At 44.8% G+C, this 11,588-nt stretch overlaps 2 protein-coding genes and 1 pseudogene across 2 annotated transcripts; all 3 read left to right on the top strand.

Moving 5' to 3' along the window:
* Window positions 1-391: 391 nt before the first annotated feature.
* On the top strand, window positions 392-10,828 carry LOC118556303 (condensin-2 complex subunit D3-like). The gene is made up of 14 exons (XM_036130649.1): window positions 392-475; window positions 2,028-2,194; window positions 3,440-3,602; window positions 4,041-4,207; window positions 4,511-4,672; window positions 4,749-4,810; window positions 4,893-4,980; window positions 5,945-6,078; window positions 6,866-6,938; window positions 7,076-7,201; window positions 8,281-8,533; window positions 8,768-8,806; window positions 10,618-10,698; window positions 10,788-10,828. Exons 1-14 carry the CDS (start codon window positions 424-426, stop codon window positions 10,826-10,828), a joined length of 1,608 nt encoding a protein of 535 aa, XP_035986542.1. The 5' UTR covers window positions 392-423.
* Window positions 10,829-11,058: 230 nt separating this feature from the next.
* On the top strand, window positions 11,059-11,512 carry LOC118560034 (condensin-2 complex subunit D3-like). The gene is made up of 2 exons (XM_036130669.1): window positions 11,059-11,110; window positions 11,204-11,512. Exon 2 carries the CDS (start codon window positions 11,222-11,224, stop codon window positions 11,453-11,455), a length of 234 nt encoding a protein of 77 aa, XP_035986562.1. The 5' UTR covers window positions 11,059-11,110; window positions 11,204-11,221; the 3' UTR covers window positions 11,456-11,512.
* Window positions 11,464-11,588, top strand: part of LOC118560030 — a 3,212-nt pseudogene continuing 3,087 nt past the window's right edge.

Here is an 11,588-nt window from a genome sequence, read left to right as displayed (position 1 = left end):
GGTGGAGAGCAGGACGGTTAAAAGACCAGTGGTTTGTTTTGCTTGTTGTTACAACAGAGCAAAGCAGGGCAGACCCTCTCTGGGACATGTGTCCCATGTTGTTCTTGTAAGAAAATATGAAATTCTCACTCTGAAAAAAAAACATCCTTGTCTTGTTAATTAAGGGAAACAATTTAAGTTTTTTCACCCCAAAACAGAATGCAAGCTGAAGGCGAATGTCAGCTGCTGCTGTTTTTAATGGAACAAATCTCAAATTCTACAGGTACTGGGAGGATTGACAGATCAGAAGTGGTCCTCAAAAGGTTGGCAGGTTGGGCTGAGGCAACACTCCCACACAGCAGGTGGCGCTCATGTGCCTTGACAGAATCAACCGGATGAAGGAGGAAGCGCTAGTTGTTGCTGTTCTGGGCGGGCTAGTTTAAAATGGATTTGATAGCTGCGCTGCGATTCCTGAACCTGAACCAAGTTTCCCAAGGTAATACCAAGTTATTTCGTTGTGTTCATCATGAGAACCCGGAAAAGTCAGAAATATGCCTTGGTTCCGGTTAATTTAGCCGCGGCTGTGGTGACAGCTTCCCGGTTCGGTCAGGACAGCGGAACACAGAGATCAACAGTCTGAAAGCTAAACAGTCTGAAAGCTAAACAGTCTGAAAGCTAAACAGTCTGAAAGCTAAACGTTTCCTTTATAAACAGAGAATGCGTTTAGTTTTTACCCCCCTTGAACATAGATATGTAACGTGATAAAGGATTTATAAATTATGAAAACGCGCTCAGGGGCTGTATTTCATATGGAAAAAAACAACAACTTTGGTCTTAGTGACGTCATTTTAGAAAAATATTTTTCTCAGAAATTCACTTCGGTAAGATAAGCTATTTACAAAGCACCCCAGCCCTTTAGAGAGCTCCTACAGTGAAAAGTTAGGAGTAGCGAGGAGGACTTCTAACGAGTGTCTGAAGCAGGAAGACGGTGGAAACGGAGAGAGCTGATTGGCTGATCAACATGAGTCCATAAACCTCTATAACGTCATACAATTATTATGTAGCTAAGATAAATTTTATCATCCCCATAGAGGGAAATTAATTAGTTTCAGTGTCCCAAAGGGTTAACGGTGCGGCTCTAGTAATGTCATTTTATCGAGGATTAATAAATAATAGGAAAAGCCTCACTAAAACTTGGGGAAATGTTCAAACAACATAATACGCCTTGGGATCCCCTGGAGGAGCTGGCCCAAGTGTCTGGGGAGAGGGAAGTCTGAGCCTTAGGAAAAAGTCGCAGAAAAATGTATACATAACTACACACTGTAGAAGTCCAATAATAAACACTCTATGCACATGGAGGGGAAATGGAAAGGAGGGGAGAAAGGTTTCACTGTATTGCATGATGATGTCAGCAGCCGTAATGCTCATCCAGACGTTTGCTTGCATGCTGCCATCTCCTCTCTGGCTGTTGGTTTCTGCACAGACTGCTTCTCACTTTCCAGGCTGGTGCGTAAAAGGAGAGGAAAACTTGCGTAGAACTGCGGGAATGTGCTTCAAAGTCTGCCTCTTGGCACCGTGATCCTGAGATCATTTCGCGGCTTTATTGTGGAGAAACAGCTGAGCAGAACAACTCTGAGCCAGTTTTCAGGTCTAGAGGACAAAAGAGAGCCCCCTCAGTAGCAGTAAAAGCTCAGCTAGTAGCTTTGACTAGGAGACAGACAAAGCTGTCCCTAAAATGTCCGTATTAAGGCAATAATAAAGTTGTATGCGAACTATTCCTTTTTTATTTACGATCTGCACCATCGTTTGTCGTTGCAACACGTCCTGCTGCAACGTATACTTGCACTATTCATCTGGCCTTACATTTTTCTGTAGGTATAAAATGTCTTTTCTTTAGTCCTGACAAATGACGAGTACTTGTATCTTGTAATAATAAGTTTTTACTGTGAGCCCTGCGACGGCATTCCTCTCAAATGTACGCTGAGAACGTGCAGCTGAATGACAGCAAAGCCTGAGTCTGTGTGCTTGACTCGCGTTCTGTTTTCCAGAATGGGTGGATGCTGTGTGGGACTTGGAGTTCACAGAGAGGAAGCCACTAGACATAGAGGAGGAACTCTGCGCGGCTGGAGATGACTCCTTCAGCAAGCTGTACCAGTGTTTGGTGGCCCATGCTGCAGACCAGCAGCAGTCTGCCGGCCGGGATGGAGCTTCACAGGTGAGCTGGACTCCTGCTTGCCGCGCTCTTTCTTTCTATTTAGTAATTCGACGTCATTTGAGGAATGCCCTATAGCAACACGGATTCAAAATTCAATGCAAGACCACCGTTTAACCTTAGCAGGGCGCCACACTGTTTTAGACACAAAAGCATCCACTAATTTGTGAAAAATAATGACCAGGATGTGTAGACAGTATAACTATGGTAGCAGTTAATTGGTAAAAATAGTTGATCTATCGATGAGTCACTCCTAAACCTCACAACCTCGCAAAATTCACTTTACAAACGTCACAATTTTGTTTGATATTTATTTAAATGCTTCAGTTATGATTTTTTTTAAGTGTACCTATTGCATTTTAGATATTTATTTCTGTTTTGTCCATAGGAACAGCCATAGTACACCAGTGCCTGTATTAATATTTTTGAGCAATTAAATATCAATATAGAATACAAAAGTGAAAACACGTACTGTATTAACATTGAAGTAAAGCGAATTTAAACCTAAATTATTCTCCTTTCCCCTTAGAAACGAGGATCGTTCTCATCATTTTTTAACAATAACACATCTGAGAATAGAGCTGTAGCGCAGTAATAACTGTGATGAATATGGAGCAAACGGTAAAATAATATTCCAGACCTCAGTGCTGGCCTGGAAGTCTTAGACTGGCCCTCCATGAAACGTGAATGAAAACAGGTTTATATCAGTTACAGCTAATGTGATGCTTTTTGGTCTCAAATGGCCAATATAATTTACAGCAACAGCTTACAGTATACAGCCTTTAAGATAAACTATGAAACCATTTCTTTCTTTCTTTCCAACAAATATCGTACAAAGTGAACATGAACGTAACAAATTACTGGAAAGCTGCTGTGTTTCTGAGCCTATAATGCTCACTCTGAGCAGCCTCTGCAGAAACGCACTATTTTCTGCTCCACCATGATCTCCTCACTTTAAGCTGTCGCTCATGAACCCAGAGGCCATGGGAACCAATCCATTCAGAGGATTTTCTGAATCCATACTGAATTGGTAAAAAAAACGATTGCCGTGCATTGATGCATGGATATTTCTTACCCACTCCTACTCTGAACATTGTCCGCAGACTGAGTTGTAAGTATTGTACACATGTGTTGACAAAACGTGAAACAGGTGAAGGAGATTGGTGTCTTCCAGGAGCCCGGATGAGCTCTGTGCTCTGTGTGCTGTCAGGCGGCGGCAGTAAGCCCGGCTTGTGTCCCGTGTTGCAGGGCGTCTGGGTGATCCTCGGGGAGAACGGGGTGTCGGTGAAGTCTCTGGTGGCCGTGCTGTCCTACTTCGTCCTGGCAGCGAAGGCCAAGGGGGCCAACGCACAGCAGAGGGTGTGTGGACTCTATGCAGCCTCTGTCTACCTGCTGCTGCTGGGCATCCCAGGTGAGCATATCTACCAGCTGTTTGTTCTTGGAGCTTCTAAAGCTTTGTTCCAGCAAAGGTTGTAGACACGGGATGGATTACCCAGAATTCAGCTGCCATTTCAATCAGTTTATTTCATATCTTTGATTTTAAAGGCCGTAAACTCCCCCCTGTTGTTTTAGGGAATTGGTTTAATGCAACAACTCTTAGAAAAAGTCGCAAAGCGGTCAAAGCTGAATACCCGGTGTTGATTGTTAAATCGTCCTGCTGTGGGTGAACCTGTCTGACCCGGGTTGTCAATTTCAAGTTTCTTCCTGTTTTCTGAACAGTTTGTTGAGATTCCGTTAGAAAAAAGGCTCATATGCTGTCTGGTGGTCAACAGTGTGTGTATGGGGGGGCACTCTGCTGGAGGCTGCCTTTCTTTCTCCTGATCGCCGTGTGAATGTGTGTTGCTTCCAGGTAGTATTGCCAGCAAGGTTTTCCACGCGGTCTTGTTGGACACCTGTACTGGCCTGACCTCAGACTGCTGGCCTCAGGACTCTGGGAAGAAGCGCAAGAAGGACGGCCTGAAAAGTTCCCAAGCTGACAGCAAACGCTCCAAACCACAGCGGAGAAAAGCTCCAGAGGTGCTGCACCAAGTCGTACATCAGTCACTGCTCAACACGTCATCATCATGCTCTGAATTATTCTAGTCAGTCCAGGCTGCTCCTCCCACCATGTATGCAGGTTCAGCAGCAGCTGTGCAGGTTTAGCTGGATGGGTTTTGGGAGATAATCTCCCAGATGGTGTCGGGCTTTGTTAAAACAGACTCCAAAGACATGTTTTATTCTTCTCCTCTCAAGCTTTCTCATTAAAGAAACAACCTGATTTGATAGAAGAGAGAAGACAGCATTAAGCTTTGCGTGTCTGAGAGTTTATGCTATTCCCAGATGGACATGGACGAGGAAGAGGAGGAAGAAGAGCTGCTCTTCTCTGGCCAGGAGCTGATGAAGATCAGAGACGGCGTCGCTCTCTTGGTCCAAAGTCTCCTCCGTCTCCTGCAAACATTTCCGCTCAAAGACATGCCTCAGAGCGCCAGCAACTGCGCGCAGGTAACCCCCCAAACCTGCAGCCCACCGCCCCCCCGGCCCACACTGAGCAGCTCAAGCATTCCTTTCTCCTCCACAGATCTTCAGTAAGCTGCTCTACTTTGAACCTGTGCTGGGCGAGCCGACCTTCGCTGCTCCACGGTGAGTTTTCCTCTCTGCCTCGGCTGTGTTGAAGACGAGACATCCGGGGAGAGAAAAGTGAAGCCGTATCATTTCTTCACAGCGATCTCTGCGAGCTCACGAGCGTTCCAGAGATGGCTTTCTATGGCCTGAAGCTGCTCTGCTCACCAAGACACGGAGACCAGAAAGAAGTAGGATCCCAGCTATAACACAAACAGTCACAGCCACTTTAGAGATGTGGCTGTCTGGGTGCATGGGGGGGGTCTGAGATCTTGGTGGGGTCTGAGATCTGGAGGCCATCAGGACTGTTAGAATAAAAGCTTCTTCCTCGTTTCATGTTTGTTGCTCCCCTCTAAATCGGCATGTCTGTGGTGTGGGAGGAGACATGATCTCTGATTGGTCTTTAAGGTTGCTGTCAGCATCAGCCTCTGACTTGTTTTGGGTCAACTACTGGATCCAAACTGTGCAGAGATGGAGCGTGGATCCCCCTGATCTTAAGAGTTTGATCCGGCGTGCTTTCAAAGAATAGGACCAGACAGTTTGCTGCCCACCACGCATGCCTGGAGCCTAAGAGGCACAACCAGACCACCAGGCCCACTTCTTCTATCTGTTGCTTTTACACATGGAATGTAGATCAATAGAAGTTGACTTCTTATCTAAAAATCTTCTTTCAAGCTGTATAAATAAGCGATAGCATAAATATTTACTCCCTTTAAAGTGACAATGTCACAGTACGAGGGAGATTACTGGTCTGTCTCAAGGTACTGAAGGATGGCAGCAGCTGGACGACCCAGTCTCTGGTTCACCATTCCTGCTGCCATGACAACATGAAGACAAAAGCAACCCAGAGACACAATCAGGAAGTTTTCAGCTCACTGGACGTCGGCAGGCAGCTCCGGTGAATCCAGGAAGTAAAGGAAGGAGTGAGAGGAATAGGAACCTGCCCGGGGCTGGATGTCCACACTGCTGAGGAAAACGGGCCTGAAGGCTCACCTTGATTTCTATTTTTATTCTGACAAGAACGGTTCAGAGCATGCAACTAGAATTCTATTGACGGGTTAATCAGGAGGGTTTATATAATCAGAAGAGTCAATCAGAACAAGCATGCTTGGTTTCCCAGAGCTTTAGTGACTAAACTGTCCGTCTGTCTCTCAGTCCCTGCGGGCGGTCTTCCATCGGCTGCTCTACGTCATCCTGATGATGAATAAGGGCCACAGTGGGAAGCCTTCCCTTCTCACCCCTAACCAGGCCGTCCTCACAACCCGCGATCAGGCCGTCCACTTTGTTTGGTAAGCAGCCTCGCTCTCATTAAAGCCAGGAAATACTTGTTTCAAAGGAGGGTTATTTATTTGAAAGGAGCCCTTCTCTCTGTCCTGTGCTGTCTGGAAAGTTGTGGCCAGATGTTTCAGCTCCATGACTTTGTTCCTTGTTGCATTATTTAGGCTGGGGGGCTGCAGCAAGCGGCTCTTTGGACCCCCAACTATGGCTCCTAAGAACTGTGGCTGAAAACTCATAAAGAACCAAATCATTTTTGAAACTATAGCAATAATAGCAAACACAGGTTTAAACAGTTTTTTTTTAATGGAAGGATTTCGTTGACATCACACACTAAAAGGACCAGTAATAATTTTTAAGATCTTTGTTTTGTCCCTGGATTGGAAACCTTATGTTTCATGTTCCACAAATGTCAACACCTCATGGAAGAAAATGCATCTATCCTATTTGTTGCAAAGGTTTTGTTTTTCCTTCATTTTAAAACCTAAAACCAGGAAAAAAAATATGGTTCTTTAAAAATAACACATTGTCAACATTTATTAAACAATGAGTTTTTTTTTTTTTGCTTTTTTTTCTTGTCCCGTAACATTTGTGGCTATCGTATTTTGTACTAAACTGTTCAGATTTCAGCAAAAAAGTCGAAATTTGAGCCTGAAAAAGTTTATTTCTGCCTGGCAGATGTGACTGAACCAAGTTAGCTTTCAGGCACATTTATGGTGAAAATAATTTTAACGCTGACTGGGAAAGTGTGGAGAAGGATTTGTAACGTTGTTGATGTATGGTGTGTGTTTGTGACCGCAGTCATCTAGTGGAGGAGCTGAAAGAGCTGGCTTTACCTTTCCTTCAAATCCTCCTGCAGCATATCTGCTTCCAGGTGAGTCCAAAGGAAAGCTTCCAATGGCTGCTGGTTATCTCTTGCTTCCAGGGTGATGGGAGAAAGGTGTAGAAAGGACATGTGTTCAGGCAGGGCAGAAACACCTTAATCATGGGTCTGTTGCTGCTGCTCTGTAGATGGTGGAGAAAAGCGAGTATCGGCACCACGGAGCCCAGGCTGTGGGTATGCTGACGTCTCAGATGGCCAGTACGGACTACGCCCACTTCATCAAGTGGCTCTTCAACTTCTCCAGTCATTCAAAGGTGACACACCCTCAAGGTTATTCATCTTCTCAAGGGTGACGCGTGAAGACTTCCTTGGATTAGTAATGGAGTGTAGAAAGTGGAACGAGAGCAAGTCCACAGCTGTAACGTCTGAAAGCATGTTGTTTTTAGACGTTTTCCAAGCTGTGCCGTTTGGGTCTCAGATGACCTGCAGAGGCTGCTCTAAAAACAAGATGATCCTCGAGCAGGCTGTCCAACTGCAGCCAAGCTTCTGTGCTCCATCCTCAGCAGCTTTTATCTGCACCAGATTCTGCTGATCCACAGATTTCCCAGATCAGACAGACTCTGGAGGACAATATAGCAACCTATTTTAGATACAGAACACACAAACACTGAATTCAAACTCAACCCTTTATTCAACCAACTTTTTACCAAAACTGCAAGTTTTAATTTTTTTTTTTTTTTCAAAAGAACGTGTGCTCACTGGACTCTCTGAAGGGGGCGGAGCTTGGTGACAGATCTGTGTTCTGTGTTCCAGGGTCTGTGTTATGATTGGTTGGGAGGATGTAGTGATTGTAATATTGACCTACATGGCTAGAATGCAAAAAGAAGAAAAACTGCTACGCTATTGAACTTTCTTTAACCCTTTTTTTCTATCATCGATATACATCTATCGATTGATATATATTGTGGAAACCCAAAGTGGGGATTATACGAGTAGAAGACTGTATCATGCTGCCCCAAGAATAAGGAAACTCGCCACTTGTCAGCTTATGTTCCTTTTGCTATTTATTTTGTTGGGTTGAAAAATAAACAGATATGATGCGAAAACCTTCAACACCTAGCTGCACATTCTGGCTCGGTAGAAGATCCAGAGGGTTAGCATTTATTTGTCAGATGCTGCACTGAAGGAAAAAAGGCTAATTATCTCATAGTTAGGGTTGGTGAAACTATCTGCTGTCCAGTCTACCAACGCAGGGGAGAGAGGTTCTGGAGAGTTCAGACGGCCAGGAGCTGCTGCAGCTGGCTGGAATGAGTTGTAGTCCCACCAACAAGGTTCTGCTTAGTTGGTTCCAGCATGCTGTAGCTTGCTGCTAAGCTGGTGCCGCTTTCTACAGATGGTGCACCGGCTGTTCTCCGTGGACGTGGTGATGGTCCTGTTGGCGCAGCCAGAGAGAAACCTGGAGGAATGTCAGGACCCAGACCTTGCCAGGTTCCTGCCACACAAGTTCCTGATCCAGGACCTGTTGTTTGCCCGACGAACGGACGAGTCCCCCACCGTCCAGGGCCACGCCCTTTCCTGCCTGGCTCAGTGTTTGGAGCTGCCCTCGCCCAACGCCACCCAGGCCATCCACGGCCTCTTCTCTGCCAGTGAGAAAACACGCAGAACATAAAATTTGCCCGATGTAGCTGACTTCAGCCATTGGCAAGAATGTTAACTGCAATTAACACTAATATTAATAAAATGTAGCGTAACGTAAAATTGTGCATTTTTTGGTATCCTAGCATGTTGCAGAAGCATTGAATGTTATTCTCTGATGGTATAGATGTTTTGGTGAGCATCCCTCTGCTAAAGCAGCTTGTATTTGCATTTTCTGTTTCTAGCTGGGTCACAGACGGTGCTGGAGCAGGAACTCTCAGCAGGTACGGTCCTTCTCAAACTCTTCACTGGCTGACAGTTTGTTGATCTGCTACAAAGATGATTCACAGCAATCTGCACCCTGCCATGAAGGGGATAGTCGGGCTCATCGTTGCAGCCTAACTTTTAATCCTCCTGTATTTAGGGACTAGCGATATTTATTTATTAGTGATTAAATGTTTCTGTCCAGAGGGCCGTTTCACAAAATCAAGACAGAGGATTAAGCTGGTATTTTCCTGATATCGTGGCTGAATTGAGCCTGGACTCGTTTTCACAAAAGCAGCAACACCTACGTTACCATGGTGATTTATTCTGTGCCGCTAGCCAGCTCCCGACTAGCTTAACAGCCAGGCTTAGTTAATCCTGGTGCCTTATCTGTTTAGTCATTGGTCACACTGATCAGAAACCAACCAGTTTTCTCAGTGATTCTGTTTTCAGTGTTTTTTTTGTTTTGTTTTTTTATCAGTCTGCATTAAAATACCACTAATAAACATTGGTATTCAGTTAAGTACTGTAATTATTAAAAAAGTTATGATTGTAGTCTGTACCATTATTAGCTATTTTCAATGTCTGCAATGTTACAGTTCAAGTCTCTCTTTGAAGATTTCTGAAATTCTGAGTTTGACAGAAAGACCTTTAATAGACTATTGCAGGTGTTGAGGGAATTAGAAAGGCTGACGAAGAAAGTTGTCAATAAAGTCCAGTGTTGCGCATTTTTCCAGGAAATTCTGCGACTCTATGGGGCGCTGTTTTTACTGACTCCATGCACTGACTCTATGCACTGACTCTGTGCACAAAATATGCATCTTACAGCCCCAAAAAGGAAATAAAACTATACAAACCATATTGCTCAGTGACCTAACCACTGTTAATGAAAAGAACATTGTTATTTGATATATTTTTTATCATGAATAGATAATTTCGTTGCATATCAGGCATCCTACATTAACTTCTTTCAATTTGTTTTAGAGTCCATGCTTAGTGTTTGAAATGCAAACAAAAAATTTGTATTAATAATTAACGCCTCTATTAAAATCTGATATGAGGTGAACACTGCTTTGCAAAGGCTGTCTGCTGAAAAACTTTCATCCCTTAGTTCTGCACTACTGCTTCAGGAGTTATGGAAGGGTCAGCGAAACAGCGCCCTCTAGAGTCACAATCAGATAGATCAGAGAAAAGGTATAAATATTTTTTTTTGCCATGGAAGTAGCTCCAAACAAATGTTTTCCTTTATAATAGCAGCAGTGTTTCCTGTCTTGAGTCTGGTGCACTTCAGTTCCTCATAAGGCTCCACCCAGAGATGTTGCTTGGGCTGTGTGAAACGGATAAAGCTGAGACACATTGATTGCGCTATGTCAAGCCTGGCTTTAGCGCTTATCCTGGATCTCTAAATTTCTGCTTTTGTGAAACAGGCCTCTGAGGGCTGTTTCACAAAAGCAGAATTTAGAGATCCAAAAAAAGCCCTAAAGCTAGACTTGACCAATAGTAATCAGATCATCCTGGTTTTATCTGTTTCACGAAGGCCAATCCAGGCTCAGTAGGTGCAACTATGTCAAGCCAGGTTTTTTCAGGAGACCATGAGGTTGATCACAGACAAAAATAAAACATTTGCCATGTGCACATGTTGGTAGGTGCTGGTTTCTTGACTGTACCTGAGCTGTGCTGGGACCCGAAAACTAAAATGGACGTTGGGAAGCTTTCCAGGAGGATGTTGGACCTTTTTTTTTGGGAGATTGATCCTGAGTGCTAACAGATCTAGATCCATCATCCGTTTTGATCGTGCCTCTGAATGTTGATGGATGCTTCTGTGTTGTAGGATCATGTACCCAGAAAACCTACAGAACTCTCCCCTTCAGGACGGTGGAGATCGGCTGTGCCGACAGGTCCAGCTGTGAGGGTGAGAGTTTTCTCATAGTTCCAGGTTTAGATGGACATCTAGACATCGACGAACCGAATGTGTGATAATGCGCTGTGTTTTTGGTCCAGCTAAAGACAACCTGAAGTCTTCTCCTGCGCCGTGTCAGTGACTCAAAGACCAACGTGAGGAAAGCAGCCCTACAGGTACTCGGCTCCATGACGGACCTTAACCGATCAAGCACTCTGTGCCAAACGTTTGAAGTCAAACACACGAGAGGAAGATGCTCGGGTTTCATTGTCTTGTTCTGTCGTTCAGGCTTTGGGGGGTCTCCTGAAACACGACGTGATTCCCACAACCTGGGAGAATCTAGAGACTCTGTCGGAGCGCAGCAGAGGATCCGGCTGTGTCTGTGAAGAAGAAGGCCTTACAGAGCCTGGGAGAACTGCTCGCCGTAAGTCTGGATGTTACAGAAACCACCCAAAAATCTTCTTTCTCCTTAGAAGGGGACTAATAACGGGTGGGCTCTGCTTGATAACGCCACCAGGCTAAACCAGAGTGCAGTATGGTCCAGAAGGCGTGGCTGCACTGTGTGGTCCCAGCTGTGATGGACTCGGAGAACTCTGTGCAGGACAAGGCCTTGGAGATTCTGGAGCTGGTGCTGCTGGACCAGGTGAAGCCTCACTCTGAGGGTCGCCACCTGGACAACAGCCAGAAGCTGACCTGGGACCTGCTTGGCCTGCTGTGTAACGAGTGCCAGAACCTTGGGTCAGAGTCATCCGCTGTTTGTTTCCTATGAATGTAGACATGCATTTTCAGTGTTTGTAATGGTTATAAACTATAACAGCGATCTCAGCCAGGAGTAAATGAAATTAAATCTAGGAAGTCTGTCAGATGTTATTGATACTCAGCAAGTAATCAATGAATCTATA

The sequence above is a fragment of the Fundulus heteroclitus genome, unplaced genomic scaffold (assembly GCF_011125445.2).
Source record: "Fundulus heteroclitus isolate FHET01 unplaced genomic scaffold, MU-UCD_Fhet_4.1 scaffold_37, whole genome shotgun sequence".
Classification (NCBI taxonomy): Eukaryota; Metazoa; Chordata; class Actinopteri; order Cyprinodontiformes; family Fundulidae; genus Fundulus; species Fundulus heteroclitus.
The sequence above is the reverse complement of the archived record's forward strand: the minus strand, read 5'-3'. Positions and strand labels throughout refer to the sequence as shown.